Raw genomic sequence first — 16,773 nt, 5'->3', positions numbered from 1 at the left:
CGCAGTCGGAGGCGACCCGAAGGCTCCTCTTTCGATAGCTTTCTACCGGAAGGTAGGGGAGGGCGCCACTCTTTCTCCCTGGATTTATCCACTCACCCTTGATCCTTCTCTTCGTTGCTGAGCATTAAGCAGAGAGGCATCAAGTACCATTTTTGGAATCTTTGGTATGACCCGGCTGGGGGTTGAACCCACAACCTTGCGAACCGTAGCCGGATGCTCTACTGTACTACGGTCGCTAGAAATGGTAATTGACTTAAGTTCCCAGCTAAACTCGATAGTAGAGTGTATGTATTTGAACTTTTAGGAGTGGCGGATTGACTGTAGCGATTTGAAATTTCCGGCAGTTTAACCCGCAAAACCGAGGAGGGTAGAGATGATTTACTGTAGTCGTCAGTTAGTCATGATCAATAGAAATCAAGAGCTAACCAATTTTGTTGTTTTTTTATAAGAATGTCCATATTGAAAATGTCCAAAAACTTAAGAATCTCGTAAGAATATTGCCATCATAGAATTAGGCAACTGAAACTAAGAATGTCATGTTGCCATTTACTCCCAAGCAATGCTAATAAGTTTAGCAAGGTATATATTACATGCTAGATTTAGGCTTGGTTTTCATCTTAATCTAAGAATACTGTAAGAGTATTTCAGGATGATTTAGACCAAAAATTCAAGAATATCTATGATGAAATAGATTTACACCATTCTTAAAAAAAAAGCGTGTACATAATCTCGCTGATAAATGACTAATAACCAACCTTTCGGCTCTTGTTCAATCAAATTGAAATCATCCAGTGATTGATATTTCGTTGGGAAGTTTGGAAACGAAGCTCGATTGAATAAACTTGAAATGGAGGCTGTCGATAATTCGTCAAATTCTTCGTCTACTAAACCTGTGATAAAAGCAATTCAAATTTAAAGAATATAGTGTATAAGCAGATAATTGTTAATCTAGAGGTGATGGGAATGATAAGCTGTAGTATGTTAAATGAAATTCGATTTAAAGCTTAGATCAGAAATATTGGGAATGTATCTCCTTAGCAAAGTCCTGGTCGCATTTCAAAGTAGTGGATATTTTTCCTGGAAAACTGTACTGTGTATCACATGATAATGGTTGTGTACATTCCAGTCTTTATTTTAGAGCTCGATGACTTACATTTTCCCTTAGGTGAAGTTGGTTTGTTTGTCAATGGAAAAAAGAAGCCCGAAAAATGATTTTGCCATGGATCAATGTGGAGTCAGTTTTATTTACTCTGCTAAATTTAAGATTTTTGATGATTTTGATATGTCGAGGAAACACAAATTTGTTCGATTTAAGGAAATTATAGAACTCCACTCACTGTACAAACATTGAAAATAAATGAGAAAACTATAGACTGACCTCCTCTTGTCGTTTTGAGCATTGTTGAGGGTATGGGAGCGAGTATTTTTGATGAAGGTAAACGAACACCAACTTTCATCGGAGAGTCATCTTTCTCGTGATATGATAACCCTTCAATAAAATACGTGTAGCCTCCTTTCAATTGGATTCCATCTGAACTCACATCTTCGGGGCTAAACAGGATAAACATCAAAACTATTAAGACACAATATTTATTAATATAGGCTTATTTCTCATCTGTAACCCGCGACACGCATGGTTTCACACAAACGCCGGATTAAAAGTAAAGACATCTTTTGATTTCGAATCAAATATTTGCGTGAAAACAAAGAAAGCGGTAGATCCAATCTATCATTCCAAGAAAAAAGATATCATATTTTCTTGCTTGCGAAAGGTCGAAGATTCTTATTAGTCCCCTTTATAACCGAGACGGAAAAATCGTCTGAGATGAGTAAATAGAACTATTCACAACAAATTCAATCTATATTTCACTTGGCTACACTTTAGAAATGTTCTCACTTACCCAGATTTATCACGTGTTAAGATGACATCCTTTTCTCCTCCAATTCTGATTTACTCAGCAATAAATTACATTCGTTCGTGCACGACACTGCGAAAATATAATTTCCCGTTTCCGGTGGTACAAAATAACCATATAACCGCTGACCATATTTCATACCGGTGTCACGTGGTGTAGAGAAGCGTTGTGTTGTCAAGGAAACAGACGGCGTATCTGGGAACGATTTGAGTGACGTCATACCCTTGATACCAGTTTCTTTAAGATTGGTCCACATGTCACGATGGAGTCCTGTAAAAATGTGTCATTATAGAAAGATTTAAAAGGCGTTATTCAGTGCAAAAAGATTTTTTCTAAGAAACAGATTTTGAAGTGCAGATTTAACGTCGGATTCAACATCGGATTCAACATCCTTAAATTCCTAAAGCTGTCTAAAGTGAGGCGCCCAAAATTTGGAGTAAAAGTTGGGTGACCTTCTAATCACCATAAAACGCTATTTACTTTAAAAAAATTTAGTCTGCAGTAGACGGGGCCCCTGTGGTACAATTGGTCTCATTTCCCGGACACATTTTCAGATGTGGCTTGTTAACATATAAGCAATAATTCTTCTTGCTAAATCCACGCGGAGTACTTTGGTGTATTGGATTTTCGAAATCCTTTGTAAGGGTCGCAAAAGAAAGAAACGTTGCGTCCATGACCTTGTAATGACGCATATCATGATCATCACTTTTTTTAAATACAGTCTGTCTCAATATAATCTGAAGCGGAGAACTGAGATTGTTTATTTCTTCTTCGTCTTTCATCTTCATTTCCAAACTATTTCAAATCCACTCCAATATCTCTCGACCACTATTCAATTCTCTCTCTTTCAAAATTATATTCATTTTTGTCTCTACTGCAGAATCTTTTGAAGACCGACTTTACAGATCTACAATTATTCTGAACAATTTTTGCGTAATTTTCAATAATTTCATATATAAACTCGTCAAAAATAAGAAATTATCTCTATATACAATTTAAATTTAAAAAATGTTCAAAGTTAAAATCAATCATAAATCATAAAATTTGGTCAGGAAAGATTAATGCATTTTAGTTTCAATTAGTCTGCTTTGTTTATGGGTGGTACATCTCTGTGTTATGGGCGTGTCATCGTTTTCCCTTTGTCTCATAAATATATCGCTGTTTGTTTGGTTGGATATCTATAAGAAAAGAAAGTGAAGATTTGAAGATAGAATTTAGTCAGCCAAAAGCTTTTGAATATCCATAGTTAAATTTCAACATAAAATAATAATTTAGCTTTCGATCTTTTTTTTCCTGGTAATAGCGAGTATATGTATCCCGGATCTGTTGTAGACGGTTAGGTTTTTCTAGGTTCTAGATTCTGACTAACTGAGAACGACATTAAATCAGCCTTTGTACCTCTTTGATTTTTATAGTCACACTATCCTATCCTCAAAAGCGTAGATACATAAACTTGCTAAAATGTAAATAATAGGGCGTAAGTAAAATTTAAAAATTTGAAATTTTTTTGGAAATGTACCGTAAAACGTCAGCATCATTTGCGTGTGTATATGGTGTGTGTGTCTTTTCCAAAGTAAATCTGTCACTTTTAGCATGCATGGCTTCAGTTTATTTGTGTAGTCGGTGATGAATCCTTGCTTGTGATTTGAGAGTTTTCATGCGTCGGCGCGTTGTGAAATCTTTCTAATGCATATTTCTATGGATTCTTTCTCATTTAGAATACAGACTGTTACCAGGTTAGAATTTTTTGAAAATTCTGATACAGTGCCTTAGCTACCGGGGGTGGGGGCTAGGGTTGCTTAGCGGGCGGGATTTATTTATTACAGCCGAAAATTTAGTGGGATTTCTCAAACAAACCGTCACGAATAATATGTTTATATGGTAATATATGTGGAGCTTTCAACAACGTTCAGAGCTTGATCAATTGATTTTTGCAGCACGGAATCAAACCTGTGTATTTTAATGTGAGTCGTATGTTTTTTGACTAAACTAAACCAAAACTTACCATTTAGAGGAATTTTATGTCTGTGTGATCTCTTGTCTTTTTGTGAGGTTGAATCATCGGAATCTCCTATATTCGCGATTGTTGAACGTTTGGTGATAAACCTCTTAACTAGTTTCTTGATCTTTGCTCGTCTGAAAATGTAACGAACATTAAAATTATAAGGAAATTTAAATCCAAAATGAAAAGAACTTAGCAGATCGACCCGGATGGTTTACAGGCGAAATTCCATTCCCTTTGTGCACTCGTATTTTACTACGTTTGACTCTCTCTAATTCGATCTTTAAGGAAACAAAAATTTATTCGAATTTGAAAAAGACTCGAATAGCGCTTCGTCGTGCAAACGTCATGATTATTACTTTTCTCATTTGACCGAAATTCAATCCCACAATCCTTTTCGTCTTAATTCAAAAGTCGTGAAAGTTATTACTTGTTCTTTGTAATTGAGTGTAATTTGCGTGCAAGCGTAATAAACGCAAAGGGTGATGGGATTGAATTTCATTCAAACTTAAAAATCAATGTCTATTTTTAGATTCGCGACGGTATGCTATTACAGAGAGTTGACTGGATGTAGAAACCATGTCAGTATTGACCTTTTCATAAATTACGTTACGAACATCACTTGCCTCGTTTTGAAATTGTTGACATGGTCATTAACTCCCAGCGGATTTTATAAAAACTACTTTCTTTTCATTAAAAAATCATTTAGTGTCTCAAGGGATATATGATCACCATAGAAATTGTTTGCAATACGAGGCAAGTGATGTTCGTGACTTAATTTATGAAAAAGTCTTTTGTTATATTGATCCCCTTCATAGCACTTCAAGTCTTCCGACAAGGATTTTGGATTTCAAAAAAATTGAAGCCTCTCATACCGTGTACAATGTTCAGGACCAAGTGAGATATATTTTTCAAAAGCTGCACCGTCAGCACATTTTCCATCTTCATCTTCATCAAGACGTCCTTTATGGAACGCACAACTTCCACAACAACCACCTAGAAAGGGGTGAAGTGTGATTGGATTATTCGTTTTATTTATTAGAACAAAGTATATAAGAACATATAAGGCTTCAACAGCCAAAATATTAAGAACAAGCTAAGAACATTTTAAAGCTTTGCGATTTCTTTTGAAAATGGACAAAAATCCTCACAAAATGGTGAAAATAAGAACATGTTAAGAACATTTTTAAGCTTAAGCTCAAAAAGTTAAGTATAGTCTTAAAAAAACGTCAATTCAGACATCTACAATAATGGACATAATATATTGGTAAACCTCACTTTTTCTTGTTTCCGGTGGATAACTTGGGCCTAGACCCCTTTTTACCCCCAGTTCAATGTTTGATAAGAGTTGGTAAACAATAGCAAGCTTTTCTGACCTATCAACATTGATTTTTGGGGTTGAAGGTGGGATTTTTTTTATCTCAAAAGTTTTTGCCAAATATTTTGTCCAACATTGTAGATGGTATTCCAAAAGAACTTTGAAAGAGCGTTGCCAGTTTATGTGTCGCATTCTTTATGAAGCCAGAGTATACAGCGTATCCAAAAGTAACAGATTAGAAATTATATTATCTGCCTGGACTAAGCTTTGATCTGATTTTTTTTTCGGAGACTCAAATGTGCAATGAAAGTTTCCTTTTGACCGCGCGACTACGGTCGAAAAGGCATATAAGAACTTACCATTCATCATTTTGCCAAGTAGCTTAGAAGCCACAACTTTTTCTCCTTCGCTCAAAGAGCAACCATCATCTTTCAGTAAACTTCCCAACACTTTCATTGTTTTTGCTGTACTTTCTGCTTGGTTACTCAGTATGCTGCTTAACAATTTCGAACATTTTGATGAACCTTCGCGATCACCCTTTGGCAAGTTCAACACTGAAATATAAAGGAAAGGAATTTTTTTATTATACAATAATGCTGTTCAGTACCTTTTCACATGATTTTTATATTATATTTGGTCTGGAGTTGGGGGGGGGGGGGCTTACAAGCGAAATGGGTATTTTCAAGGTGTGTCGACCTTTTGTTATTTTGAAAATTTCTCAGGTTGGAAATTAGAAATCTGCTGTCCCTTGAAAATCTGCTGTCCCTTGAAAATCTGCTGTCCCTTGAAAATCTGCTGTCCCTTGAAAATCAAATTAGAAAGAGTCTACTGCACTTACTTTTTAATGTTTCTAAACAACTCAAAGGGATCATTGGGTCGGCGGCGCTTTGTGCACCACCAGCCGCTGCGGCTGCTGCGTGAGCGTTAACGGCAGCTGTCCCGACAGCGGATGATGCAATATCATGTTCTGCGGTGGCGTCGTCGGCTACCACTGGGTGATGTGCGCATGCTTCACTTCCATCTATGAGAGAAGAATTATTAAAAAATTCAAAAAGATTAGATTAATGTAAAAATTGTCTTTTATCAAAGTATTATTCGTGCAATATAAGTATCAATGCTATGTTCGTCCTCGATTCCACCATCATAATGTCTCCAATAAGAAGTAAGGGCGCTTATTTAAAGTTTTCAAAATCATAGATGAGATGCGGTGCTCTTAAGGGGCAGTGCTGATGGTAGGGAAATGATAAATAAAGGTAATATATAACACGGAGAAGTAAATTAGAAAAATAATTTTGGAGCTGCATTATTGAGACCCACAGTAGTTTGTGTTCTAGCCTAATCGAGGTTGGTTTACAATATTTTAGTTGCGATCTGTCTAAGGTGTCTAGGTGTGATGCATTGTTTGGTGATAAATCGTGGAATGTGATCTCTTGTTTTTTTGTACAACGAAAGATTTTTTTGCAAATGTGATTGTAAATGGATAAGAGAAATTGCCTGGTAGCTTGATGAGGGTGACGGGTACCAAGTAAAGTATAAGCCTGAAGGCTAGAGTTGAATCTGTTATGGAGGATTTCAAGCCGTTTTCTACATCACTTTTCGCACAGAAAAATATGGAATCGCCGCCAGATTTTGAACAAGAAAAACGAAACTATCTTCAAAGTAGCGCAAATCTAAAATTGCTTCGTTTTGGGTTCACTTTTTGTTGTCTAGGAAAAAAAGGTTCAAGTTTTGATTCAAGCTCTTGGAGCATATATTTATTGACCGTCCCGCTTTGGGCCTATGTATTGAACATGCTATTTACATGCTTAAATTCATGCTACACTACTTAGTAGTACCTCCTTCACTGCATTCGGATTTGCTTTCTGTGGAACCATGGTTATTGCAATTTGTTTCACCATCTGATAAAGAACGAAATTTCGAAGAGAATGCCGTTGTTGAATTGAGTTTTAGAAGATTAACCTTACATAAAAGGTGTAGCCATATAAAAGTCTTCTTTTCTCTTATTTTTAAAAGATTTCAATCGCGTTTTGATCAAGGAAGTTTTTATAATATGTAATTAAAGCTAATAAAAAAAGTCCGAAAATTTACGCTCCTTGAAATTCAAAAATCCTAGCGAAGTGTTGATTCTTGGATAAAGGTTGTTGACTCGACTGCAACGCCCTCAGTCAACGAATCACATCTGCCAAATGTACTACAATAAAAATATTCACTTACCATCGCATACTGGTACTAATTTATATTTCATGGGTGGAGGTTTGGGTGGTTTGGGCGTTGCACCAGAACATCCAGGACATGCTGAGCAATGACCGTTGCAATTTCCGCTTGCTGCACAAGCTGTTGAAAAACAAGAGTGGAGATGTTTAAATTTAAATTTAGAAACATAGGTTTAAAAATTGTTATTCAAAAAATTCAAAAAACCCCAAACTCGCGCTACTTGCTACTACTCAGATGTATAATTAATCCTTCTTATTTTGAGCTCGAAACAGGAAATCTTATTCGTTCGAAGTATAGAATAATTCAAATTATAGAAAGTATTTCACAAAAGGTTCTCCGCGACGGGGAAGGGGCTCAACTCAAAATTAGTTCGAAATATAGAAAGATTCGAATCGCAAAAGTTTGGTTTAGCTAGAGACCACTGTAAATCCAGCTCAATTAGATATGAGCATTTCAACACTTCAATCCAAATGAATCACTGATTTTTTAACCAACCTGGTGCGCATTGTTGCACTTGAGAAGCTCCACAATTTTCTGTCCCGTCTGGTACTGCAACATGAAGAAAAGAGATAATGTGGTTGAAATAGAATATAAGTTTTTTTATAAGGGCATCCAAAATTTTGAAGCCATCAACTGTTCTTGAATTTTTTAATTTTAACCCTAGAATGCTCTTAACATGTTCTTATTTTCACCAAAATGGGTATTTTAGAGTTTGCAAAGACTTAGAATGCTCTTAACATGTTTTTAGTTATTTTGGCCATCAAATCTTATCTTCTTACATATTTGTGCTCTTATAAAAAACACGTGTGATCGTTAAAGTTTAACTTTCTTTTACTCTCAAAGTGATGGAAATCATTACATACACCCCTTTTTCACAGACCCGTTAGGATTTTTTCCGTCAATATGGGTAAGAATAGCGGACTGAAACTTAATATGGGGAGGAGAGTATTGACACTCCCATGTTTTTTTATGGCTGGGTATTTGAATTCCATTGTTTTCAAGTTAGAAAATTCAGTGGGATGGAAAAAATGTCACAATATTTTGCAGCGAATATTTCTTTATTTGATTATGTTTAGCGGGACGATATTTGGGCCAATTTTTCACTGGGTCTGTGAAAAGTGGGTGTTTATATACAAATTAAAATTGAAATTTTAATGTCGAAACATTTTTATTTTACTCACATGGCATACAAACAATACTCTGTAGTTGCATCTTAGGCGGAGGAGGCGGTGGAGGTGGAGGTGGAGGTGGGGGAGGAGGAGGTGGAGGCGGGGGTGGTGGTGGCGCTGCAGATGAAGCACCCGCACACCCTGCTGATCCCATGTTGCATCCATTCCATCCACAACCTGCACGAAAAAAGAGAACAAAAGCATTATAAGGAGCTGTTTTTTGAAATCTACAAATCTCTTGTTTGGAAAGAACCAGCTATGTATTTTTTATTGAAATTTGTGAGCTCTGTAAAAAGTTTTTTTAATTGTGGAATATACTACCCCTGCCGACAAGTGGAAACTTTCAGGTTGTATTTTCTTATAGAGAACTCACCTCCACAAATCATGGCATTGACTTCATCTTCTGTTGGGATACTGCATCTGTCGCCTGTCAAAAGAAAAGAGAAACAAATTTGCTCCAAAAACCTATAGTAAGTATTGCATCTTTATTCTTTTAACAATGTTTTGAGTGAAGCTATAATGATTCTCCAAATCGTTTGTTCTGACTGGTAGTTAGTCTGAATCGAAGAACTCTTCAAAACTGCAGGTAGTAGGATTATAGTTGATTCAAGCGGCCTAGTTGGTGGTAGTCTCTGTCTTTTGCAAGCCACGGAAGGGGGAGCAAAATAATGCGCAATTTTTGCTAAAAGTAGGTCACAGTTATAGATCATGGCAGAGTGCAGTAGATACCTTGGTTTTCATTGTTAAGTATTTTGACACGTTCAGTAAGCTCGAAGTTTTAAGGCATGCGCAAGCAAAATTATAAGGCGCTTTAATCATAATTAAGAAGGCGCATTTTTTTCGCTACAGCACTAAGAGCCGGAGAAGCTTCATTTTGTGTTTTGTAAGATATCTGTGAATTTAACCTTGTTTTTGTTAAGCCAATACTCTTACCGTTCGCACACTTAGCGGTAAATTTTGCAATAGCATCGATTTTACTAGACTCTTCTAACTTCTTGTGTCCTATGATAAAATTCAAATGAAATTATTACAAGTTTTGAAATCTTTTTAAAATGAGAACTGAGGCAAGTCGAGGTTTACAACTAAGGAATATCATAAGTACTGTAAATGTTTAGATGCCTAACATTCATTAACAAATTCTTTGATTCAACATTGAACGATATCATCCGAGACAGGCACCTAAGACGAATTCCGACTTATTTCAAGTGCTCCCTTCGTAGAAGAATCTAGTCAGACTTGGTTTTTCTAATGAGGCTGCGTTAGGTGAGGCATAGTAGTGTGTTGAAGAATAATTTGAACTCGTATATTTGTCTGAAGTTGAAAAATGTAAAGCTACTAAGAAAAATTGTAGCAAGTCTGCGCAAAAACAAAAAAGATTGCTAACCTCGTCTGGGAAATGTTAGGTCGAAGTAAGGTCAAGGTGTGAAAGTTTTGTGTTATGTATTAGGCTTTTCCAGAAAAAAAATTTACCCCCACTGTTGAGGATATTGATTTTTCGAAGTATCGAACCCCCCCTGGATATCCTACTTTATTAGTAAAGACCTGGATATCCACTCTTAAAAATATGCTCAGCCCCCTGAATATCCTCTTTTATAAAGATGCTTACCGCTGGATATCGTATTTTTTACTTGAAAAGACACTTTACCCCCTGGATATCAGCTCCCTTGTAGATATTTAACCCCCTGGGTATCCACTTTTGAAAAGAAATCCTTAACCCCCTGGATATCCGATATCCTCAACAGGGGGGGGGCACAAACTATTTCTGGAAAAGCCTATTTTAGCTCATCGTTACTGACCCTGAGACTTTTTGTTTTAAAAGTAGGTTGAAGTTATCATTGAGTGGAAAGTCATCTACTCCAATTTTTCCCTGTCGCGGATCTGAGGAGAGGGGCTCTAAGTTTATGTCAGAAAGTTTTGATTTCCTTGTAAAGAGTATTCCTAAACGAAACACCCTTCGTCATAAATTTTGAGCCCCTCTCCCCTCAGATTCGACACTCTTTCCCATAAAGATCCACACGAGATTGAAATATAGTGTTCCCAGCTGGCACACAACGTTGTTTCAACGTTTATTTAACGTTCACAACGTCCATAAAACGTTAGATGAACGTTGAAACAACGTCGTGTGCCAGCTGGGTTACCTTCTTCTTCAGTTTGTGGAGTCTGACGGTGATGATGTTTATGTTCGTATTCTTTCATTTTAGCTGTCAACCCTGAGCTGTTAAGTTGTTTTTCATGTTGCTGCGTCTCGTCAAGTTTTTTCAAAATCCGTAACGTGGCCGGGTGTAAAGCGCTTACGTCAATTTTCTTCGGGTCGGGATTTGCTGATTGAGCTAATGACTGTAATTGTTTCAATTGTCGCAAAACAATACGTGAACTTTTCTCTAATTCTTGATCATCATCTTGTTTGTTAAATGTCTTTTCACTTTCAAGGGAATCTTCATTATTAGCTGAATGATCTTTCAAGGAATCACCATTACTTTCATGATTCACAGAGACAAGCGTTTGACCGCCTAAAACCTCATCAGGACTTTCATGTTTCCCTTTAGATCCTTTACTATCCTCCCCAAGAGATGAATGAGCTAATTTTGGTCTTTTCTGGGATTCGCCTTTCCCTTGCTCTTTAACATTTTCTTTATCGCTTTGTCTCCTACTCTCATGAATCAATCGCTGTTTTTCTTCATCTCGTTCGTTATCAGAGAGCGTGGGTGCCTTCTTTTCGTCACTTTTGTCCTCCTTTTCGCCACTATCTTTCGCGAATTTTTGTTGGACGTGTGCGCCATTTCCAACTGTGATCAATTTCTGCCATCCGGTTGGTTGATCGGGCTTCAAAAACGGGATTTCGTCTTCTTTTTCTTTGCTTTTATTCTTCACTTTTTCAATTCGTTTCTCATCTTCCTTTGTTTTTTCTCCGTTCGAGGAAATCTTTTTATTCTGTTTTTCATCTTTCAAGGAATCACCATTTTTCTCACCTTCGCCTTCCAGGGAATCAAAGGCTACTGGGTGAACTTTGACAGTCTGTGTTTTGTGATGTTCTTTTTTACCATCCAAACTCTGTTCTTCTTTACTATCCAACCTTTTCCTCTCTTCATCTTCCGAAGACTTCTCTGAATCTTTACCGGAAAATTCCTTTTCTTCTTTCTCCTTATCGTTTTTATATTTCATTTTTTTAGGTTCTTCACTCCCTGTGTTTGACTCTTTCTCCTTAATATTTTCATCCTTAGTTTCTTTGTGGGAATCACCAGAGTCTTTATCTTCCTTTTGAAATTTCTTTCCCTTTTCATTTCTGTCATCTTCCTTATCTTTCCTGTCAGAATCCTTGTCAACACTTTTGACCGACTCTTTTTCAGAAGTGAAATCTTTCTCGTTTTTCTCGTGTTTTTGTTTCGCTTTTTTATCGTCGTTTTCTGCTTTATCTAATACATCGCCTTGTTTATTTGATTCTTCTTTTTCTTTATTGAAGCCTTTGTCTTCCTCATGCGATTCCTCGTCCTGTTGAAATTTCGAATTTTTTTCTTCCTTATTTTTACGCCGCTCTTCCTCCTCTTTCTTATTTTTTCGTATTTTCATTTCGATTCTCTTATCTTCTGATTCTTCTTTCCTCGAATCCGATTTTCCATTTTCGGATTCTGATTTTCCATTTTCAGAATCCGATTTTTCACTTTTAAAATCCGATCTTCCACTTTCGGGATCCAATTTTCCATTTTCAGAATCCGATTTTCCACTTTTAAGATCCGATTTTCCTTTTTCGGAATCCGACTTTTCATTTTCAGATTCCGATTTTCCATTTTCGGAAGTTGAAGAATCTGACTTTTCATTTTTGTTTCCCCGTTCACTTTTACGATTAACAAGATTCAAATCTTTCAGAATTCCGACAATCGTATTCTCGTTGAATTGTCCTCTCTTTATAGCTGCATAATCGTCACTCATATCACCGCTATCTCTTTTCAAAACCCGATTAATCTGATGCTTTAAATCGGGTTTGTCTGCTTTTCCGAAACCTTCGTTTAGGAATGGTTGTACTATTTTGTCAATGTTTTTATAGTTATGCACAGCGCTTCGTAAAGAGTTTATATCCTCGCTGGTAGGTGCGCTTTGAATAAAGTCAGCGTCGTTTTTATTGTCATTTGTGAAATGGATATCCCAGTCCGGCATGTTTTGTCGTTTAGCAGTAGTCAGTGAGGCTAGTGTCTGTTTGTTTTGTTGGTTGTTCCGGTGAATGGAACCTACGGAAAAATGATTGGAAAATTATCACAGTAGAACAATTTTCATTGTGTGTATTTTTGTAGTCATATAAAAGTTCTCGTTTGTTCTATCCATCCGCCCCTTCTCTTTTGTCAAAAGGGACCGGGTTCAAGTTTAAGAGGGTCAAATGGCGTTACATAATTAAGATTGTTGCAATTATAAATAAAGTTATTGGCAGATTATGAATTCCAAGCAATGGTTGGTTATATTAGACTTCAAAGGGAATATCTAATTCGTAAAGAGAGATTCGAATTAAACAAGGCATTTTTATGACTTTCTCAGTGAGGATTTGCTAGAATAATAGAAAGATTCGAATTTACAAAAGTTCATAATAGCAAAAGTCCACTCGTCGTACTTTTCTATTCACGAAGAGCACATATTTGACGCCACTTAACCCTTGTAAACATGATCCAATCCTCTTTACACGTTTTTTTTTATTAGAACACCTAAAATTTGGCTGAGCCTGGATGTGCTTATTTTTTTAGCAATTTTCAGCCTAAAATGTTCTTAAATGCGTTCTTAATTTTTCAGACTACTCTAAATTGATAATATCATGCAAAGTAAAGAGCACTTAAAATTGGTACAATTTGGACAATATCTGACTCTCGATTTTAGAAAATTCATGCCTGAGTTGGGTTAAAACTGCTTGAAAAGAGAAAATAATTGTAGTTTCTTGTCATTGTTTTCCAAACTGAGGATGGGCATGTTAGTTCTTACGATGTTCTTAATTTTTTGACGAATTTCAGCCTCAATGTTCTTATAAACTGGGTTCTAATAAAAAAAACGTGTATGGTATGATGAAGGTTAATGGATAATTGCCCCGCAGGGGCTTTTGTTGCTTCACGTAGCGGACTTGCTCGCCAGAAAAATATTCATGATTCAGATTCATGTTCATGTTGTTTCTTCAGATTTTTTTCGTGATATTTTTTTTAACTTTCGTGCATTTTACACAGAGCACTTGTGAAAGCGAGAAATCGAAAGTCCCGTTTGCACCCGTTTGCACTGCCAGTCTTCACAGTTTAAAGGTTTCACAAACAACAAACAGCTCACAAGATTTTTGCTTGGTTAATATCTTTTTAACGTAGTTGCTCAAAACTAAAACTGGATTTAGTTGAGGGACATTGTTTGCTACTGAATGAATAACTATCAAACTACTGATATTGGATCAATCAAACCTTATACGATTGTCGTCAGAAATGGATGACATCTTCAATATCAATGTACAATGAATGACAGTGTGTTTTACACACAGTCTGACAGTGTCTGGACAGTTTTATACGCTGCTCTACCGAAACCCTACTGAACCCAGTACCCTATATATGGATATTGCATGCGCCGAAAGTAATTTTTCAAAGAGTAATCCACGCCAAAACGTGCTAAAAACTGATGATACCAACATTGAGTTTCTTACAGAAGATTTAGTGAGAGAGACATGCCGATGAGAATATACTATGACTAACAGTGAACTGATTAATTCTCGTGGACATTTGAAGCACAGTGTTACAGCAAAAAAATGGTTGAGCATGGGGAGCAGCGAAGCAGCGAGCAGAAAAATGTAAACAGAAGCGGAACAAAAGCCGAAAAAACGATGGATTATGGAGTATATATTTGATGCTATTTTGTGAATAATTTTTTACGCCAATATTGAAGTTTTAGCAAACTTTGAAAATGATGTTTATGCCATGATGAATGATTAATGCCATGCAAAGTAATGTTCGATAAAAATCAAGAAAACAAAAATTTGTTCAATTTATTGTAAAAGCTTTTCGACTATCGTCATCGTCAGTACAGTACAAAATACATAAGCGTATGAAAAAGTATGTACAATTTATAAAGCACGATGTTTATGCCACTGTGCCAGAACGGTACTTTGATGTCTATCTATGTACGCCAAAGATTTTCAGCTTTAGTTACCTGAATTCCAGACTGGGACAAAACATTTCAAGCTTCTAAGAAAAGCTTATTATTACACACACTATTGGAGTAATTTCAATTTGAATTGTTTTGTCACATATTATGAACAGACTCGAACACTGGACACTCTCTACTAATACCACCACTGCACACTGTACCGTGTTGATGTTAAACGTAGGATCGTACTTTGCTCAAATCAAAACTGAACAAACTTTTTGACTTTTTAGAACCAGAATTCCCATAAAATACAAACACAATGTTGTACCCACCTGTGAAGTGAAAAGTTTTTAACCATGTTGACGGTGGTTACAACAGGACACGGTGTCTGAAATAACAGTCATTTCGTTGAAGAATCTACGCTTTCTTGCTTGCCAGGGAAGTGGAAGTGGATTACAGCGATAGAAAAAAATTGTGTACAGTGGCGGATTAGATGTTATTTTAATATTTTCATGGTGACCAATTTTTGCTGAAGGCCCCTTTTCAGATTTTCTTAGAATTTTATTTTATGGTCTTTTGTAAATAAGAACAAAGGCTGTGAAATCCGACAAATTTAATCCCTGAAAATTAATACCTTTATTAAAATTATCTGATTCAACTGCCAATTTTGAGAGCAACTACACGTTTTTTTTTTTATAAGGAACCTTAACATAACTTCGCTCTGAGCCTGGAGTTCCTTATTTTTACAGAGAATTTCAGTCTCAAAGTTCCTTACTACATAGGAAATTTTGAACTTTTTGCCCCTTGAAAGATCAAAATTTGGTCAAATTAGTCCCAATAAGGTACATTATTTTCAAATTCACTTATTCTCAGCCTGAGCAGTTCCTTAACAATTCCTTATTTTTTGAACCATTTTCAGCCTCGAGTTCCTTATAAACGTGTTCCTTATAAAAAAAAAAAACGTGTATCAAATTTATATCTTTAGTAACCATGAAGAAATTTTATTCAAGCTAACTGAAACTTTTTGCAGAAAACACGTATAAACATTGTTAAAGTTTTTCAGATAATTTTCAGTAACCTTTGATACAAATAGATTATATCTACAGTATGCCACCAGTCCAAAGTTACTTACTTTTTAAATTTCAAATCAAATGAATGCATTCAATTTCATTTTGGAATTCTTTAATCTGCATTATGTTTTCTTTATGGGAGGGAAGCACTTTCAGTTTCACAGTACACATTCTTATGTATGGGTTTTCAAAATATTTTTATCTGGTGATTGAAGAAAATCAACTTTGATATCATTCTAGTTCTTAACATGTTGCGAAACCTGTACAGTAATGGTTTTATTCAGGTCACTTTGCATCAGAAAGTGTAGATTAACACTTTCGTTATGTATGGATCTTATTGAGGAAATTTTAACCGCATCGGCTCGTGTTTCTTAACTTTAAACAGCTCTAGTAACATTGAGCACTTTCTATGAAGACTCATTTCACCAATTTACAGTCTGATTATGATTCCCTTGCTCTCTTCATGGCTAAATTCCTCTGGGCTAATATCTGCTATCAGCGGGGCATTCATAGCGACAGCTAATTGCTAGTATGGTTAGATTTCTTTTGGATAATTTACAACATGGGGAAATAAATAGTTGTTAATCGTAAGGAAAGATTGTGACTCCTTTGGGTTTATGTTTATGGCACTACTAAGAACATATGTTATTATACCCTGCCCCTAGAAACACTTACCTGTAACACTGACGACACATATAAAAGCAACCACCAGAAGAACAGTGGCCAGATTGTCGTGTGCCATATTCCTCCAAAATGAATTATTACGAAAAATTTAAGAAAATTCAACAATCATAATAAGTGAATTCATTCATTTTCTTAAAAATTTCTCCAAAATTTTCCAAAATAAGAAACCATTGCAAAAAATTTAAATTGTTCCAGAAAATAACAAAAACATGTTATCAAAAAATATAATATCAAAAATGTTTATGTTTGTCTCGTCTTTGATTGTAGTTTTCGAGAAAAAAAAATTCGAACTTTCGAACGGCCGCGT

At 35.9% G+C, this 16,773-nt stretch overlaps 2 protein-coding genes across 2 annotated transcripts in view; both read right to left on the bottom strand.

Moving 5' to 3' along the window:
* LOC136822032 (uncharacterized) overlaps positions 1-1,568 on the bottom strand; it is a 13,918-nt gene extending 12,350 nt beyond the window's left edge. The window contains exons 1-2 of the mRNA XM_067078252.1: positions 1,379-1,568; positions 756-890 (exon numbers count right to left, since the gene is read on the bottom strand). Coding sequence (XP_066934353.1) covers positions 756-890; positions 1,379-1,568 — 325 coding nt within the window. The remainder of the gene's footprint in view (positions 1-755; positions 891-1,378) is intronic.
* On the bottom strand, positions 1,462-16,773 carry LOC136821998 (uncharacterized protein DDB_G0284459-like). Its single transcript, XM_067078215.1, has 14 exons — positions 16,458-16,773; positions 10,758-12,842; positions 9,553-9,621; positions 8,993-9,046; positions 8,632-8,796; positions 7,946-7,999; positions 7,451-7,570; positions 7,072-7,134; positions 6,075-6,257; positions 5,596-5,790; positions 4,794-4,914; positions 3,922-4,052; positions 1,902-2,186; positions 1,462-1,551 (listed from the first exon to the last, which is right to left on the bottom strand). The coding sequence occupies exons 1-13, from the start codon at positions 16,522-16,524 to the stop codon at positions 1,918-1,920; spliced, it is 3,576 nt and encodes a 1,191-aa protein (XP_066934316.1). The 5' UTR covers positions 16,525-16,773; the 3' UTR covers positions 1,462-1,551; positions 1,902-1,917.

The sequence above is a fragment of the Clytia hemisphaerica genome, unplaced genomic scaffold (genome assembly GCF_902728285.1).
Source record: "Clytia hemisphaerica strain Z4C2 unplaced genomic scaffold, Clytia hemisphaerica genome assembly, whole genome shotgun sequence".
NCBI lineage: Eukaryota > Metazoa > Cnidaria > Hydrozoa > Leptothecata > Clytiidae > Clytia > Clytia hemisphaerica.
Note: the sequence above shows the minus strand (reverse complement) of the source record. Positions and strands in the feature narration are given on the sequence as shown.

What these genes read in the sequence shown, in the direction of transcription:
- LOC136821998 (XM_067078215.1), bottom strand. Translation starts at nt 16,524, where the DNA reads ATGGCACACGACAATCTGGCCACTGTTCTTCTGGTGGTTGCTTTTATA. An exon ending in AGTGCAACAATGCGCACCAG is followed by an intron (nt 7,571 to 7,945) that starts GTTGGTTAAAAA and finishes GTTTTTCAACAG; the next exon opens with CTTGTGCAGCAAGCGGAAAT. An exon ending in ACTTGGCAAAATGATGAATG is followed by an intron (nt 4,915 to 5,595) that starts GTAAGTTCTTAT and finishes ACCCCTTTCTAG; the next exon opens with GTGGTTGTTGTGGAAGTTGT.